The 17,301-nt window shown below is 44.5% G+C and overlaps 4 protein-coding genes across 4 annotated transcripts in view; 3 read left to right on the top strand and 1 right to left on the bottom strand.

The window, feature by feature from the left end:
* The window catches only part of PCYB_071650 (tRNA pseudouridine synthase), a gene marked incomplete at its 5' end in the record, with an annotated part of 2,215 nt that extends 1,291 nt beyond the window's left edge, over positions 1–924 (top strand). Inside the window, 4 exons of the mRNA XM_004221562.1 lie at positions 23–81; positions 199–286; positions 440–540; positions 684–924. The remainder of the gene's footprint in view (positions 1–22; positions 82–198; positions 287–439; positions 541–683) is intronic.
* A 956-nt stretch (positions 925–1,880) lies between these two features.
* On the top strand, positions 1,881–3,551 carry PCYB_071640 (ribosomal RNA methyltransferase; the record flags this gene model as incomplete). Its single annotated transcript, XM_004221561.1, has 2 exons — positions 1,881–3,464; positions 3,522–3,551. 2 exons carry the CDS (start codon positions 1,881–1,883, stop codon positions 3,549–3,551), a joined length of 1,614 nt encoding a protein of 537 aa, XP_004221609.1.
* A 1,208-nt stretch (positions 3,552–4,759) lies between these two features.
* PCYB_071630 (hypothetical protein) lies at positions 4,760–13,549 on the top strand (the record flags this gene model as incomplete). Its single annotated transcript, XM_004221560.1, has 17 exons — positions 4,760–4,870; positions 4,986–5,090; positions 5,215–5,422; positions 5,655–5,731; positions 5,830–5,940; positions 6,069–6,111; positions 6,334–6,465; positions 6,676–6,740; positions 6,868–6,922; positions 7,372–7,472; positions 7,652–7,746; positions 7,873–8,027; positions 8,218–8,315; positions 8,531–8,725; positions 8,898–11,074; positions 11,246–11,879; positions 12,110–13,549. 17 exons carry the CDS (start codon positions 4,760–4,762, stop codon positions 13,547–13,549), a joined length of 5,802 nt encoding a protein of 1,933 aa, XP_004221608.1.
* A 1,087-nt stretch (positions 13,550–14,636) lies between these two features.
* Positions 14,637–14,930, bottom strand: PCYB_071620 (hypothetical protein; the record flags this gene model as incomplete). Its single annotated transcript, XM_004221559.1, has 1 exon — positions 14,637–14,930. Exon 1 carries the CDS (start codon positions 14,847–14,849, stop codon positions 14,637–14,639), a length of 213 nt encoding a protein of 70 aa, XP_004221607.1. The 5' UTR covers positions 14,850–14,930.
* Between the last annotated feature and the right edge of the window lie 2,371 nt (positions 14,931–17,301).

Here is a 17,301-nt window from a genome sequence, read left to right as displayed (position 1 = left end):
TTTTTTTTTCGTTCCTCATCAGCTAGGGGAACACGATTTTTCTAATTTCTGCAAGAAGAGGAAAAACAGCACATGCTTCAGGTAAAAGAGTTCGACGGGGAGGAGTGTTTTTTTTCCCGCAGCGTCCCATGTGTTTCACCTCCCACGTGCCGTTGTTCTTCACCTGTGCGTCGTTTGTACATTCCGCCTGCCCCGCAGAAGGACCATCCTAAAATTTGAGCTCAGGCTTATGGACAAAAATTTCCACTACTTCAAAATAAAGGGGACGTCGTTTCTATACAACCAGGTGCGACAAGGGGGAGTAGTCCCAATTGGTTGGGGCTGCCGCAAAGAGAGACGCACATGTATGTACATATAGAAATATGCACACTGCGTTATGTGTGCACGTGATTAATTGCTCCCTCCCCCGATGGTCATATTATTTCCTTTGTTGCGACAGATTAGACACATGGTCGCCGCCCTCTTCCAAGTGGGCACAGGGAACCTGGAACTGGGGGACCTAGCCAGTATGCTGAACAATCAACCCTGTAGGGATAAGAAGTAAAAAAAGAAAAAAAAATTACTGTAACAGTTTGGTTAAGTTGTGGTTTTTTTTTCCTCATCTCTCCCTTTTGCACATGCCTGAGCATTCATACACATGTATAGTATCCCTCCTCTTTGGCACCACCTCGCTTTCTTTGTAGTTTCAAAATAGCCAACGAAGATGGACTGCTGTTGTACTCCTTCAAATTTAGCGACCTTAACTTTGAAGTCAAGGTTGACAATCGTGTGTTTTCACACCTGATGGAGAGGTACATACAGAGTGCGGTAGTCTTGGTTTCTCTGTGCTACCCTCGGAAGGTTAAGGGACCGAATTGCGACTTTTTTGAAGACATCGTCGATGGAGGTGGCCATGACAAGGGCGATGAGAATTGCCCTCCTTAATTCGTTCCACCCACGAGCAGCACTGCGTTCTGTGCATGGGTCATCGTTCCCATCTCCCCTGCCTCTTCATTTTTAAGTTTGTTTTTATAAAATGCATATTTGATCGACCGCGCCAATTTTGTGGAGAGTTTTTTTTCTTCCACTTGGGGCCCTCTCCCCCATATCGCGCGAGGTCACCCTCTTTGGAAAAAATCCAAAACGTTGATTCAAGGGTATTATTGTGATTTGCACTGTGCGGCGATGCCTGTACCTTTTTTTTTTAACTTTTTTTTTTTTGCGCTTTCAAAACGACATGGCTTTGCCACGCCCCCTGCGTGGAGCGATTTCCCCGAGATATGTTCTTCGTGTACCATAAACAGATGGGTAGTTGCACGAAGGAACTAAAATTAATTTCGTCAGGTTTCTTCTCATGCGGGGAAAGCAACTGTAGCTATTTTTTTTTTTAAAAACAATTTTTCTTTAATTTTTATTGCCCTAGGGAGCGACGCGGAGGGGTCAGGTGGAATGTCGCTTTTTTTTTTGAAGCTCGCCATGGCAGTGACGCAGTGGAGAAAGAAGCATCACTAAACACTTAGTCGAACAACCTACACGGATGTAACAACTTTACGGAGGAACCCCATTTAGGAGGCGCATAAGTACATATACCTACAAATGCTCATTTGAAAAAGTGGGCTATATGTGAAAACTGAGTGGTTAGCGTTTATATGAACAAGCTACTACCTCTGCAGTTTTTTTTTTTTTATCATCCAGAGGAGCACATTCCGCATAAGCTCTCCCTTCGCGGAGTGGCAGCTTCAACGAGGAGGGAAATTCCACAGAAGGAGACATTAGACCTGTCAATTGTAGAGAAAGTGGTCATTAGGGTAGGGGTAGCCAAAAGGCGCACGAGGTGACGTGGCAAAGGCGTACGAGGTGACGTGGCAACGGCGTAGATAACGCAGCGACGGCGCAGGAAGATGGGGAAGCTGAGCAAAGATAGGAGAGACATTTACTACCGGAAGGCCAAGGAAAATGGGTACCGAGCGAGGAGCTCCTTCAAGCTAATCCAGATAAACGAAAAGTTCGGAATTTTCAAATTATTTGACCCAGAAAAGTATGAAAAAAAGGACAAGGATAAAATAGGGGACATATATAATGAAAACTTCTGCTACAATATAGTGGACTTATGCGCAGCCCCTGGCAGCTGGTCACAGGTGCTGAAGAATATCTGCCTGTACAACTACTACCAAATGCTCCACTGGGTAAATACAAACGAGGGAACTTCACCCAATTGCGATGAACACGAAAGGTTTTTAAACGATTTTTCTCTCTACATCAATTTTAACGATGAGCTAGAGAAGAGGATAGAAAACCTGCACAAAAAGAAATTTGTGAAAAAGCCAAAAATTATAGCTGTAGATTTACAAGAAATAGGAAATATGAAATATGTGCAAATTATACAAGGTGATATAACCAAAGCGTCCACTGTGGATCAGATTTTAAGATGCATGAAGGAGGGGGAGGTAGGAAACGACATGGGTGATGATACCCGTGGGGATGTTACCTATGGGGATGACACCTTCCAGGGGAGTACCCAACCTAAGAGGAATACTCAGCTAGGTGGACAAAACTCAGAAAGGAATAATTTCCCCACATATGCACACGCTGTTGTGAGCGACGGAGCACCTGACATCACCGGCATGAATGACATAGACGAATTTATTCAGTCACAACTCATTTTATCGAGTTTGAAAGTATGCTGCTCTGTTTTAAAAATCGGAGGAAATTTTATAAGTAAAATATTTCGAGGGGAACACACTGGTCTGCTCATTTTACATTTGAATAAATTTTTCGAGAGGGTCTACGTGTGTAAACCTCAAAGTAGTCGAAATAAAAGTTTGGAATCCTTTCTCGTTTGTTTGAACTTCTCTTTACCGCGATCCAACATTACAGCTATGAGTCATCATACAGAGGAAAAAAAGGTTAATCGTCAGAGTATGCACGAAGAAGAACTTCGAAAAATGCATGCAAAGTTAATTACGGAGAAGGATAATGAGGGAGAAATTTGCAGAAAGGGAAAATCTCTCGGGAGGGACGAAAAAAGGGATGATACGATAATAAATGGGCAGGAATTCTGCGCTGAGGGGGAAGACCCCGCTGATACGAGTGAAGATGATAATAATGTTGAATCGGAGGGACACAAAGAAGGTGATGGAAAAGGTGAAAACGAGTTTGCACACATAAATGAATGTACCAGTGACGATGCTGAAGCGGGGAATGTATTAAAGGGAGACAAACGGATGGACTGCGACCCAGAACGGGGTGATACTCTGATGGGGACAAAATTTCGAAGGAAAAATTTTACCCACAAAAATGTGGACATATTCAATTTTTACTGCTCTGATAGTGACGAAGAGATAAAGTATTTCAATTCAGACGATGAAGAGATTGTAAATGAGTACATTGCATCGGAAGTTTTTATGAATGATAAACTGTTTTCTTTTGTCGCTACGCAGAATTATTACGACTCGGATAAATCCTACTTGCTCCCGCAGAATTACGTTCGACATGAGCCCCAGCTTATGCCACTGCAACCTCCCTATTTGTTGTCTTTACAGAAGAAAAGGCAAGAGGGGAAGAAGCCATAATGATAAGTATCACACATGTGTGTGTATGAGCAGGATACGGAATGGATCCTGTGGGGCGCTGTTTTTCCCCGTCAAATGGGGTAATAAAGCAAATAATGGTGATCGTAGACCCCCGTCTGAAGAGGAAGCATTTGCCTACATGTATATTTTGTAATCACTCAATTGTGAAGTTAACCCGGGTGCGTTTTCACCCCTTCGAAGGTGAAAATGTATGTATTATGGGGAGAAATTAGTAACCCCGAGTTGTTTTGCTTTAAATTCCTTCCCTTTTAGAATGCACATAAGAGCACCACCCTTTTTTTTTTGAAATATCGTATATGGCCGAGGGAGAGCTACGCAAGTAATGTCCCATTCAGCGGGGTATTCCCTAAATGGGATTGGCAGTGGAGGGCTGTACCCCTTCCTCATTTGTCTTCTTAAAAAACGGGTTGCATTAACCCTCATAGTTTTTGCTATCAACAAGTTTGGTCCTACCTGAATATTTCCCCCCCTTTCGCATTTTTTTTTTTGTCCTAGCCATTTTTACGTTTATCGTCTCATTCGAGTCGGTAAATCCTAAACCGCAACTTCGCAAAATGGGATTTGCCAAACTGCCATTTTGCCATTCTGCTAATGCGTGTCATTGTCACGTTGGCAACTCGTTGATCGTTTTAACAGAAAAGGAAAAAATTCACGACTAGCCAAAAAAGGAAGAAAAAATTTATTTTTTTTTTTTAAAAGTGAAAAATGTTATTGCCTGTTCAGGCAACTTTGTGTATGCCCATTCAACGTTGCACACACAGCTGTATCATTTTTTTCATTTCACATTCCGCGCGTCTATAACGCGTTTAAGCGTTCCAAAACAAAATGCGCACTACACACGTCCACATTTTTACAAGCGCAAAGGTGCATACAAGTGCAGAGAGGCACATTTACCAATTTTGGCAACACTGCAACGGCGGAGATGGGGACCTCAAATATTAAAAAAAATAAAAAATAATAAAAAAAAATAAAAAATAATAAAATAAAATAAAAAATAATAAAATAATAAAATAAAATAACATCGTTAATGAGACATCCATAGTGGTAACAAAACGAATGCACACACATACGAAGCGGCGTAGTCACAAAGGGAATTGTCTGCCCTGCTATTTCTTCCTGCAAATTTACATGTAGCAGTACATCCGACTAGCTAACAACGATGTGGTGTGTGTACCTGTTCTTCCTTAATGAGAGAAAGAATGCATACCAATGACCCCGAATTTAAAAGCCATTTTGCGCTGAAAATAAAGTTAAAAGCGTTGCACCTTTTTTGCGAGGACTTAAGCGACTCGTTAAAGGTATTAACAAAACAGGGGGAGCGATAGAAATGATTTCCTCAAATGATATTATTTTTTTTCTTTCCACTTTTGCAATTCTCGCCATTGTTCTCCCCTACCCCTTCACTAATTTTAGCTAAAATTCAGGATTTACTATGATGGCGAAGACGAGAGGAGTGTCCGCGTCTCCCCGGAGAGGGTTGGAGTGATCGAGGTGTTGAACAGGGACTACAACACTATGGTACGTCAAGCCCCATCTAAGTCGTACGCCGTATGCCTTCCGCACACGCAGCGAAAGTATTTCCGTTCTCCACTTCTTCAATTGGCCATCTTCTTCTTCTTCTTCCTCCCGCCACTAACCGCAGCTTAAGTCGATCATAAACAAGTCCATGTACCTACCCATCGTGTGCCTAAGGGGGAAGTGTCCTCAGTTCATTAACATTCTTTGCAGTATTGGCAAAAGGAGAGAGCTAGGCCTAAAGCTATACCTTAGTAAAAATTATGCCTTCTTAAAGTATTACGGCAGGAAGAAACTGTACAGCATATACGACTGCGACAATGGCAGTGTGCGAGGTTGGACCTGAGTTGGCGCCAAAGGAGGTGCCCACCACTTGGTTGGCGCGCGATTTATTCGTCTGGTTGTACGTTTGTCTGGTTGTGCATTTATCTGGTTGTACTTTTATCTGGTTGTACTTTTATCTGGTTGTATATTTGTCCCTTCACATGTCCCTTCACATGTCCCTTCACATGTCCCTTCACCTGTCCCTTCACCTTCCTTTTCATTAACACCGCTACCACTTGACAGGCCACCTGGAACTGGCACTAGACATAGTCAACTGCAACCGGTCCGTCCCCTATCTGGGGAGGGAGCCTTCCAAAATGGTAAGCCTTCGTACAAGTGAACGGGTATGCCCACGCCGCACACTACACAGTGTCATATAACAGCATGGGTATTCATGCAACTTTTAATTTGCATATAGGGGAAGGACGACCACTACCTTTTGGCAACTGAAGTTTCGGTCAGTAAATTGTGGAAGGAGATGGTGGGACACAGGACGGACAGGGATGTCGACGCTTACGTGGAGTCTTTTGTAAGTTGATAAAAGAGGAACGTCAAATGGAGAAGCGGGAAAGGGAAGACACCTCCCCCCCCTCTCCCTCTTTAAGTTTACGGCGTTTTCCTCATGCAAGGTTCCCTTCTCTCTTTGCTATGCTGTAGAGAATAAAGCGGGAAGGTGGCTTCAGCGGAGTTCCGCTAACGGGTAAGGCAAAATGGCGAGGTGTGCCAATGTGGTGAAACGCGACAATGTGGTGAAGTGTCCCAATGTGGTGAAACGCGACAATGTGGTGAAGTGTCCCAATGTGGTGAAACGCGACAATGTGGTGAAGTGTCCCAATGTGGTGAAGCGTGCCAATGTGGTGAAACGCTTCCACACTTTTGTGCCATATTTTTTCCCCCACCCTTTTTTTCTGTAACCACTTAGGCAGGAATACCCCCCTGAGCCTGTTCCGTGGTTCAGCCAAGCATGCTTACGAGCAAGTGCCAATTCCATTCATATCCCCCGCTGGCTTGATTGATTATTTCTACAAGGAAGTGTTCCCTCGATATAAGAAGAGTAAGGGGGCCTCTACATGGAGCGCAAGGCTGTGCACACACGGGTGTGTGTGTGTGTGCGTGTGTGTATATATACCTACGTATGCACGTATGCATGTATGTACCTACGTATGTACGTATGTATAGTCCTGTTTGTACCGTTGCATGCCCCTGTACATTATGGCAAGCTGTGTAAGATTCACGTCGGCATGAACCCTTCTCCCCTGTTCAGGTAACCCATCATGGATTAGAGTTCTTAACGATGCATATGACAAGTACCTGTTCAGGCACTTCCAAGTAAATCTCGAGGATAACACATACAAGTCATTCCAACAAAAAAGAGTTGCTCATTTGTTCCCCTGCTTTAACATGTTGCTCCTTCGAAAAACTTCCATCCTTTAAAAACGAAATTACTTATTCGCAGAAAAAGGACATGTACGAAGAGATCCGAGCCTGCGCCCTCTTCTTCTACCTAGAGAGTATATTTTTTAAGGTGGCAGCAAATTTTGCAAAATGTGTTATTATCCAGGAGTATACGTAAGGGGGTGGGGGAGTGTCAGTGCGCTGAACTGTTTGGCTGCATAAGGTCAAGGGAATACCTATATGGAGTGTCCTTCAGCGGCCAACCGTCACCTCCGCGTTCGTATGATCTGTACATGATGTGTATTTTTGCCCCCCCCTGCAGGAAGTACACCTCGCCGAGGTACGTTGACAAGCTGTTTGCAGGTGAGCCAACGGAGTAGTGGAAAGCGAAAAAGAGAGAAAAAAAAAGGAAGCAAAAAAAAGAGGGAAAAAAAGAAAGCGAAACATACGGTACAAATGATGAGTAGATCAAAGCTGTAGACAAAGCCAAATGCTACTAACTACGAAAATGACACACCACTGATGATACTCCCCTTCTGTCCACCCCGCCCTCTGACATCTTAAGGAAAGCCAAAGAATAGGATCCAGCTGGACGACGACTTTATATACGAAAAGATATCTGGGGAGAGCCCCCTGGACGTTTTCAAGTTGTTTGACAGAGATGAGGTCAGTCCAGAAAATGGTCCGTTGGACTGTAGCTATGGTTGCTCACCTAAGTGGAGGTCTACATTTGGAGACCTCTCCACCCCGTTGTCTCACTTCTAATTAATGAATATGAGCAAGTAGACACACTAGGTGCACCCCTCCCACGGTGTCTTTTTTTTTTTCTCTCTGCAAAATTTCAGGTGTACGTAACACATGACTCTTACGTGGTGGGAGAGGGGCTCATAGGGATTCTCATTTTTGGGGACGACCGAACGGACACGGACCTCGCGTGCAAGTAATGAGACCTTAAGGGTGTTCAAAGAGTCCGCGAGCAGGAGCGTATGATTAAGCATGGAGAATTACGCATGGGTTGGGAATGCGTGACTGAGCGTGTGTTCTTTTTTATTTTTCCACCGCGCAGGACGTACAACCGAGAAATAAAGGCGCAGCAGTGGATAAACAAAGGCATAGCCAAGGTTAAAAGCCAAAATTTAAAGGGGATGGCCAAGGAATGCGGAAAAGGCAGGATGGACGGGACGGTTTCCTTGTCCCTGTTGTCTTTCAACCTAAGCGCGCGTAAGGAAGGAATAAAAAATAAGTTGGCGAGAAGGGGGCCATATCGGAGAAGGAAATGCTCCAATTTAAGGAGTGACATAATGGCGACTTGTCCTTCTCGCCGATCTGCCCCGTTTCCGGATGAAGGGAGATTCAACATGGGCACCTTCTCACCACGTTATCCCATCGTTTCATGTCCCTCCCCGTGCAGTTGTGTCCTACAAGGGGTTCAAAATGTACGTCATTCCGTCCCCCGTCTTGCCGCTGACGTTTAGGAGACTGGACGGGGTCAGTGGTGACCTCAAGCACGTAAGTGTGTCAGAAATTGGCTAGCAGTTTTGCCCCAAAAAAAGGGGAAAAAAATGACGCAGTGCAAAATTACGCTTCGTGGTGCAAAAATGCATCTAACATATGCCCCCCACACAAACACAAACAAACGCAAACGAAAACGCAAACGAAAATGCAAACACAAACACACACACAAACACAACGCAAACACACAAATGGTAACTTCCCCTGCGCAGGAATTGAGGCTTCTGGAAAGGGCCATCCCCACTTATGGACTGCTCAGAGGGGGGAAGCGGAAGGAAGCATTCTTGGCGAAGTACCACTCGGAGGACAATTACGTGTTCTACAATATTAACACGATGTTTGTTGGGATGAAGAAGAAGCAGTTCCCCATTTTTGAAGACCCACAGGGGGAAGCTTCCTACACAGAGGTATGATTGTCCACTCATCCCTTTTGCTATGATAGCAGAGAGGAAAAGCGACACAGTGGCAATAATCCATTCGAAGGTGTGTCCCTTCAGTTTTTTATACACGTGAATACGCCACTACTTTATGTGAACTCTCTCTGCACGGATCTCCTTTTTTTTTTTTTCCCACACTTAGGAACAGAACAACCAGGAAGGTTACAAAGAGAAGTCTTTTTATTCAAGTGACATGAAGGTGAGATGGGATCTTGACCTTTACTGTGAAGAAGAAGAAACAGATGGATGGGGTAGAGGTACAGATGGGATGAACTCAGAAAAATACATTGCTAGGGTAGTAAGGGAGATCGAGAGTCTATCCTTTAGTGTCCCATTTGATAGTATCTCATTAAAAATGTATTTGCATGGAAGGGGGTTAAAAATGAAGCATCTTGGGAAGATGCTCAGTTGTGTGTCACTTAGGTGGTTATACGATATGATTATAAATGAGATTATAATCCGTTGTATTAAAAAGTATTCCCATTTATGCATGCGTGAGATTTGCTTATTTTGTAAAGGGAGAATGAGTCAATACGATCGGTTACATGGAGGGGAATTTTCCGCAGCGATCTCACATGCAGAGTTAGACTTCTCCGTGGAGTCAGATTTGTTAAGCGATGAGGTGGGCCAACTAAAAGGGGAGACATCACATCCACGTTGTTACGATTCAGGAGGAGACAACTCGACCTGCTCTGAGATGTCTTCATTACGTAGCGACGATACGGAGGGTATCTCCGAATGGGGTTACAACCATTACCTGCTGAGAAAGAAGGAAACAAAAAGGGAGCTTTGCTCAAGGAAGAAGGCACTGAAGGGATTTATAGGCATGAGGAAGGTGCTAAGTAGGGAGGTGCTAAGTAGGGGGGTGCTAAGTAGGGGGGTGCTACTGAAGAGTCACTTTCGAAGCAACCCTGACGGGGGGAGGGACTCCCTTTTGAGCAAGCTCCTAAATTTTGATTCTTTCAAAACGGATAGGAACGGAGAAATGAATATATTAAAAGGGAAGAAGGTGAAGGGGGGTATAAACCTTGCGAGAAAAAAATACAAAGGGAGTGTAACTCTAATCGATGTATTTGTCATTAATCTGTTCAATCTGATATTCTTACAGGAGAGTGGAACAGACAGGGATCTCCTAGCAGCTTTACAAAATATATCAGAGAAGTTTTTCCACACGAGTGTAGGCAACTCGGTAGAGACAGCTCACAAAAATTATTTGTATGCAAACTTACAGCCTTGTTTGGGGATCTCCTTCTACTGCTCATCTCTGAATCAGCAGAGTGGGAAAAGGAATCCACCTAATGGGAGATTTTCCATCCACGACTTGAAGACCTATAGCACAAAAATTAAGAGGTCCATAAACGTTACGTACATGGATTTGCCTTCCTATAAGTATACGCATCGATATGAAAGGATACCTCTCGACATAGCTAGCGAAAATAAGAAAGTATTGTCTAACGTTATTTTTTTTACCATAATGTATTATCAACAACTCAGTGGCAGTAACGAGATGTACACGAGGGAGTTGTTCCTAAAGGAGAGGAAACTCTCCAGAAGGGGAAGCTCTGACGAGGAAGACCAAACCACTCGACATAATAGGACATACACACTCAGGTTAAACTCTCTCATTCTATCAAAAGATAATGTAGCTTTTTATGGTGACTTCAATTATCTAGCTCTTTATGGCTTCCTAAATATTGTTGCTGTGGGTATACAGCTTGGCTTCTTCGAAAGTGCTTTAAAAAGGCTTATTGCCCTTTTTCGGTACATCCCAGAAAATAGTGTCATCTCGGTGCACGTCCGGATTATGTGGTTATGCATTCATGCGTTGAAGGGGAGGTACCCACAGGAGGGAGGTATTTTGGGGGGCGACAAGGCTATCGAGAACAGGGTAGAGAAGCCCTATAAAGTAGGTAACAAAAAATGGGTGCCTCACCCCTTCTGTAACAATTCCGTAGATGAAGAATCCACACAAGGGAGCTTCAGCTCTGTGTCCGGCAAGGGGGTGCTCCTTCTTGACGATGAGATGGATTCGAAGTGTGCGGATTGGTCTGCTTGCAGTGACCTTTGGAGCGAAGCGTGCGGAGAAAAATCGAATCTTCAGTTCGGTGACAATTCGAGTGACGCGTCGGACAGTGAAATGAGGCAAATCGATCAAGGTGAGAAAACCGATTGGGCGAATGCGGATCAGAAAAAAGCCATTCGCTGTGGGGATAAACTGGATCTCTACAAGGGGACTCAAGAATGTTGCTCCGTTATCTTGAATAACTACTTTGTCTTCTTCCACCCCATGCACCTGGATTTATACCTCTCTCTGGCGTGGTAGGCACTCAGTGGTGGAAGCAGCTATTTGGCTCGGCCGCTAGCTGGGGAAGTGTCTCTTTGGCTCGGCCGCTAGCTTGGGAGGGGGGTCCCGAAGTGCAGCATTTTTGCACGTTTCACCTGCTACCCATGTGTCCTTGTGCACCCTCTTCCTTCCCCCACTCCTGACAGGTACAACCGCAGCGTGAACAAATGCCGAGAGTTCCTGCTTCTCCTCCGAACGGCCATTCTACTACAACTGAACATGAGGTTGAAGAACCACCCAGGAGAAAGGATCGAAGATGTGGTGAAACTCACTGACAATTTTGAAAATATCGTTTACTTTAATTTTAACGTTTCTTCGTATAGGGGTAGTGGGTTGAGGAAGGAAAAGGAGTATGTGTTCCTGGAGAGGATCCGAAATGTATCTCGCTTTTTTCTCAACAGTATATGCTACCCCCATGAGGAATTATTTCTACACGTGAACTTGGAGACGACGATGAAATGGTCCTCTGTGTATAGCATCCGCCTGGGGTGCACTGTTCACCATTTTGCGAATTCATTATTTTGTTATTACTACACGAATAGGATTATTAGGAAATATCGGAATGAGGATTTCATCATGAATGGGTCGCTGTGCTGCATCTCCGTTTTGGAGCATGTGCGTGATGTGTATCAGTCGTTCGGCGCGGACAATGTGTATGTGGGTGAAGCGTCGCTGGACTTGGCCCTGATGGCTTTGAAGACTTACTTGAGCGAGATGCCCGAGTTTGGTTGGGACTGCGTGATGGCATACGCGCTGGCCAACGCGCGGCGCGCGGCGGAGGTAGGAGGGCCGCGCCAGGCGTCAGTCGTGTCCGTCGCGGGCGTGGGTTGTGCGTTCATTGTGCATGTGCCATATTGGGCGTGCCGTGAATCCGCTTCGCGTCGCAGTACTGCACGTCTCACACGTCTCACCGCGCCTTGCCATGTCTTACCACTCCTCACACGTCTTACACGTCTTACCACTCCTCACCACTCCTCACACTCCACTCCTCGCACTTCTCCCCACCGCAGATCTTCCGACGGAACCTCGGAATAAACCACCGCGACACGCTGCACAGCCACTACGTCCTCAGCCTCGTCTACATGTACCTGAACAGTGAAAAATGCCTCCATATGTTCGAAGAAATAATTTACTACCTGCTCAATTACAAATACTCGCATGGGGAGAAAAACGTAGTGAATCGGGTCTACTGTTATGTCCCAGATTTGGTTTTAACAGATGAAGAAGGGGTTCACTGCACAGGGAGAGTCCCCAATAGGTGTAGAATAAAATGGTATCTTTTGCACTCCTGGTTTAGCATTTGCATGCCTATGAAGTACCTGCGGAAAATCCGAAGAATTTTGTTTCTGCTTTTTTCTGCGGAGAGGTGTAGGAGGAGAAAGAGTCAATTCAGAAGGAGAAGCAGCTCAGGAAAACGAGTTGCTCGTTTTGAAGACGAATGGATTAACCGATGTAATGATCTCCTACGTGCGAAGGTCCTATGGGCCTGTTCAAAAAATATCGATGAGGAGCATATATTCCCCTATGAGCAACTAGTCTCTTGCATACGTGGCTACAAACACATTCTCTCCCTCAAAGGGTTGTTTACCCAAATGGAAGAATACAACGATCTGCTCAGATGTAATAAGTATGTACTGCAGGGGAGGACAAACAGGATGGACCGATTTGAAGACATTATAGGGGTAACCTCTGTGGAGTGCCTCCATGATGGGAAGGACATTCGATTCTTACCTTTGCTTCTAAGTAGAGTCGATACAGAGAATATCAACAGGACAGAAGCTTTTTCCAATAGCTTTGTAAAGAGTTATATGAAACACAAAAATGAGTTTGCCAATTATATGGAACATCCTGATTTTCGAAATGACGAGACTGTGGAGGGTTATTTGAAGAGGGAGACCCAAGAAGGCATTATGGAGAGGAAAAAAAGCGTCACAGATTATTACTTAAAAAAATTAATAAAAATCGTAGAACAGCAGGTGGAGTTGCTTTACAAGAAGGAGAAATACAAATATGATACGAAAATAAATTTATCCAGTCGGACAAATAAAATATTTGCAAGTTTGCCTTTTTTACGGATGGAGAAAGTAAAGAGAAGCGAAAGGAATAACGATACATATGGTTCTTCCTTTGTGTGCAATGGAGGAGTAGTACCCTTCGATAGGAGCGATGTTGATACTGTTTCTTTCTTACGTTTAGACAACTGTGATGATTACTCGGGGGTCTCTTCGACTGACTGTGGAGAGAATTCCTCCATTGGGAAGAGGAACCATCCAAGTGGCCACAAAGGGGACAGACGCCGAACAGAGCATCTGCGGGCTACCCGGGTTGGGAAGTCTAGTGGTACCTCCCTGGTGAACAAGGATGTGCACGTCCTGATGAGCTTACTGTACCACTTTCTCAACGTGGAGAAATTTCGCCTGTTCTATTCGCGGGCGCCGGACGGGGAGTGATTTCCCCGTGCGGGTGTTGTGCGCGGTGTTATGCGCGGTGCTATGCGCGGTGTTGTGCGCGGTGTTATGTGCAGTATCATGTGCAGTGTCATGTGCAGTGTCATGTGCAGTGTCATGTGAGTGCGTGGCTGGGTTTCTCCGTGCAATCCCCGATGCGTTTTTACGTATTTTTATTGCCTTTATTTTGTCATTGTTTTGTTATCATTTTGTTATTATTTTGTTATTATTTTATTTATTTTTTTTTTATTTTTTATTTTTTTTTTTTCCCCATTTCGTTGCTATGCCTTTCTTCCGTTGTTCGCTAACGGGCTCAGACTTATGGGCGAACCCCCGCCACTTAACTCTCCTCCCGCGCGCGCCGACGTGAAGCGGTCCCCAAGTTGGTGTTCCCAAAGTTGGTGTTCCCCAAGTTGGGTATTCCCCAAGTTGGGTGTGCGCCATCCGGTGCAGGCAAGAGGGCGCAATAGTTGTGCGAACAGCTGTTCCGATTGGGACGGCTCACGTTCATCTGGGTGTGCGGTGTGAGCTTTGCTGTGTGAGATTTGCCGCGTGAGATTTGCTGCGTAAGATTTGCCGCGTAAGATTTGCCGCGTGAGCCGTGCCCTCTTCTCCATGTGGGCTCGTCAGCTGGTCCCCAATACCGGGGTGCAGTAGAGCGTGACAATTGTACACGTTTTTTTTTTTTCACGTCCGCGGTTTCGCATAGCGTAGCTTCACCGGCGGATTTACCCTGCGAGGGTTCATTTCGAAATGGTCCCTTTTTTGCTGTTCAAAAAAGATGGTTCCATCTCATTGGAAAAAATAAAAAAAAAAAAACGAAATGGGTTACACAGGACAAAAGAACAAATGAAAAAAAAAAAAAAACAACAACGGCGTCTAAGCGGGGGGGGAGGGGTCCGAACAGTTGTTTCTTCGTAATTTGCCGGTATGTCTTCTCAGTTTGGCGAGCGTGTCTTCTCAAATTGGCGAGTGTGTCTTCCCAATTTGGCGAGTGTGTCTTCCCAATTTGGCGAGTGTGTCTTCCCATCGTCGCCACTTCTTGACGGTGCCACTGCTTAACGGTGCCACCTGCTGGAGGAGGCGCCCCTCACGCGAAAACCTTAAAAAATTTTGTGGCTCTGAAAATGTCACAGTACCTAAAGTAAAAATACTGATACATGGCCTCCAAAGACTTAAAGAGGTAAAAGTTCAAAAGCTGGAAGAGGAAGACAAAGACACTTTGAATTTCCTTGGCGATTTTGTTTTTCTCTCTCAACAAAAATAATGCAGCAGCACAGATCAGATTCTTGTATGCTTTCATCAATTTCAATCCCTGTGATATATTTTTGTTTATTACGATTTTTGCGTTGTGTATGTACAGGAAAGGATTGTTTAAAAAGCGCTTCACATTTTTTACACACACTTTGAGGAAAATGGAAAAAATGTCAAATGTGATAAAACAGAATATCAGCAAATTATGAATTAAGGTTAAGTATTTTTTTAAGTTATATTTTTCTGTGACATGTTTTTTTTTGTTTTCGTACGACTTGAGGAAGGAGTCGTATTTTTCTTGTATGTGCATCATTTTATTTTTTTCGATTTTACTGTAAAACCATTTCTTCGCATCTTCGTTAAAGTTCAGATAATTTTCGTCGTAGTTTTCTTTTAGCTCCTCTCTCGTTTTGTCCTTTTTCATTTTGCTGGCGCGTTTTTCTGATGCGTTTTGGTGGGGTTGATTTGCTGACGCGCTTTGCTGATGCGTTTTGCTGACGCGTTTTGCTGACGCGCTTTGCCGGCGTACTTGCGCGGTGGGGTCAGCTTGGTGTCACTTGTGGGGTCGCTCTCGGGGTTCCCCTTGTCGTCTCGTTCCGCTCTACTCCAGCGCGTTTTGCTACAGGCCCCTCGTGTGCTTGCGGGGAGTGGTGCTGCTGCGCGGGTACGTGGGGATGAGTGGGCATACAACGTTGTCGTGAGTTGGCATGCAACGTTGTCGTGTGTGGGCATACAACGTTGCCGTAAGTGGGCATACACGCGGAGGGCGCTCAAAAGGGGATGTGCACCAACGGACAAGCACCTGAAGGGCGCCTAACAGAACGCATCAACTGAACGCGACAGCCGCAAAGAGGAGTGACGCAAAGTAGATCTGCACACAACACTTACAGTTGCAACGGAAAAAAAAGGGGTGGGCAACTCAACGCAACGCGGCAGAAGGAGGAACAGCAGAAGGAGTAAACAAAATGGGGAGGCACTCCAAATGCGAAACAAACGGCAACGTACAAATAGAGGCATGCAATTTTTCCAAACGATTTAATTTCAAATTATTCTTTGTGGTTAATTTTGCTCATAAAAGAAAGGAAGTGGAAAAAAAAAAAAAAAAACAACTTGGTAAAAAGGATTTACAAAAAAAAGAAAAAAAAAAAAAAAAACAACTGGTTATGTCGTTACGAACTGTGTAGTCACTGCTCGGGGGGGGGAGTTACACGGATGATAGTTTAATTAAAAAAAAAGAATAACGCGGAAAAAAAGGTGAAAAGTTGTCGGAAAAATGGCGGGAAATGTCGAAAAATGGCGAAAAATGGTGTAAAATGGCCGAAAAACGCGAAAAAATGCGAAGCATAAAATGAACAGAACGAATGCAATTTTTAGATCAACTATGGTGTATATTTACATGCACGTATTTCCGCTTGGAGGAAAAAAAGCGAAGAATATTTTTATTTGCGGTTTTGCTGAAGTGGGTATGCATGTGCGCGAATATTTTAGACAGAAAAAAAGGATACGTGTAACTGGGCAAGCGTGCAGCAGGGGGGAAGAAAAAACGGCCAACAGGTGGCCAAAAAATGGGGAAAAGCGACCGAAAAATGGTGAAAAGGAGACAAAAAAATGGAGAAAGGGAGGCAAAAAAATGGAGAAAGGGAGACAAAAAAATGTTGAAAAGGAGACAAAAAAATGGTGAAAAGGGGACCAAAAAATAGTAAAGAGGTGACAAAAAAATGGCGAAAAGGTGGACAATATATGGCCAAGCCAAAAGGGGACCAAAACATACCAAACGGTGGCAACAAAAGTGCTACCTGCGATAATGGCGGTACGCGCGGCGCCCAAAGAGACATAACAAAAATGCCGCAAAAAAAGTAAACGGCGCAACAAATGATGCGACGAAACAACAATTTTTATTGGTGATGAAGAGGTAGATTTTTTCTTTTAAACGGTGTGCACCTCTCCCGTCATGGGTATGCGTATTTCTTTCTAACCCGTTGCTAACCTGGGATAGAGAGGGCGACCACTGCCTAGGTTTCGTTCACCATTTGTTCTGTAAGCCTATGCACCCCCAGAACGAACACGTGCAAAATGGCATGAACGGCAAAAAGGGAAACGAACCAAGTGGCAGGGAACAGCGCAACAGGGAATAGCGCGACAGGGAATAGCGCGGCAGGGAATAGCGCTGCAGGGGGAAAAATGACATACCGCTCGGGGAACAGACAGGGGGCAATACACCACATAATGCGAAACAGGTGGCAGTCCGTTTCGGACGACTTGTTCATATGTACGAGGATGGTAAAAACAGAAAAATGGGCACAGAAAAGTTATCCCACAAGAAAGCAGGCCCCCAAAACAGAAGATACCTAAGGGTGCAATAAGCCAAGTGGGTGGAGCTGTTCCCAAAGGGACGAAAACGTAATGTCGTGCTGCCGTCTGTTTTGGTAGTCATTTGTCAATTATTGCCCCTGTGCATGGGATTTTGTAAAACTTTTTTTTTTTTTTTTTTTTTTTTTTCT

Source organism: Plasmodium cynomolgi, chromosome 7, assembly GCF_000321355.1.
Source record: "Plasmodium cynomolgi strain B DNA, chromosome 7, whole genome shotgun sequence".
Lineage (NCBI taxonomy): Eukaryota > Apicomplexa > Aconoidasida > Haemosporida > Plasmodiidae > Plasmodium > Plasmodium cynomolgi.
The sequence above is the reverse complement of the archived record's forward strand: the minus strand, read 5'-3'. Positions and strand labels throughout refer to the sequence as shown.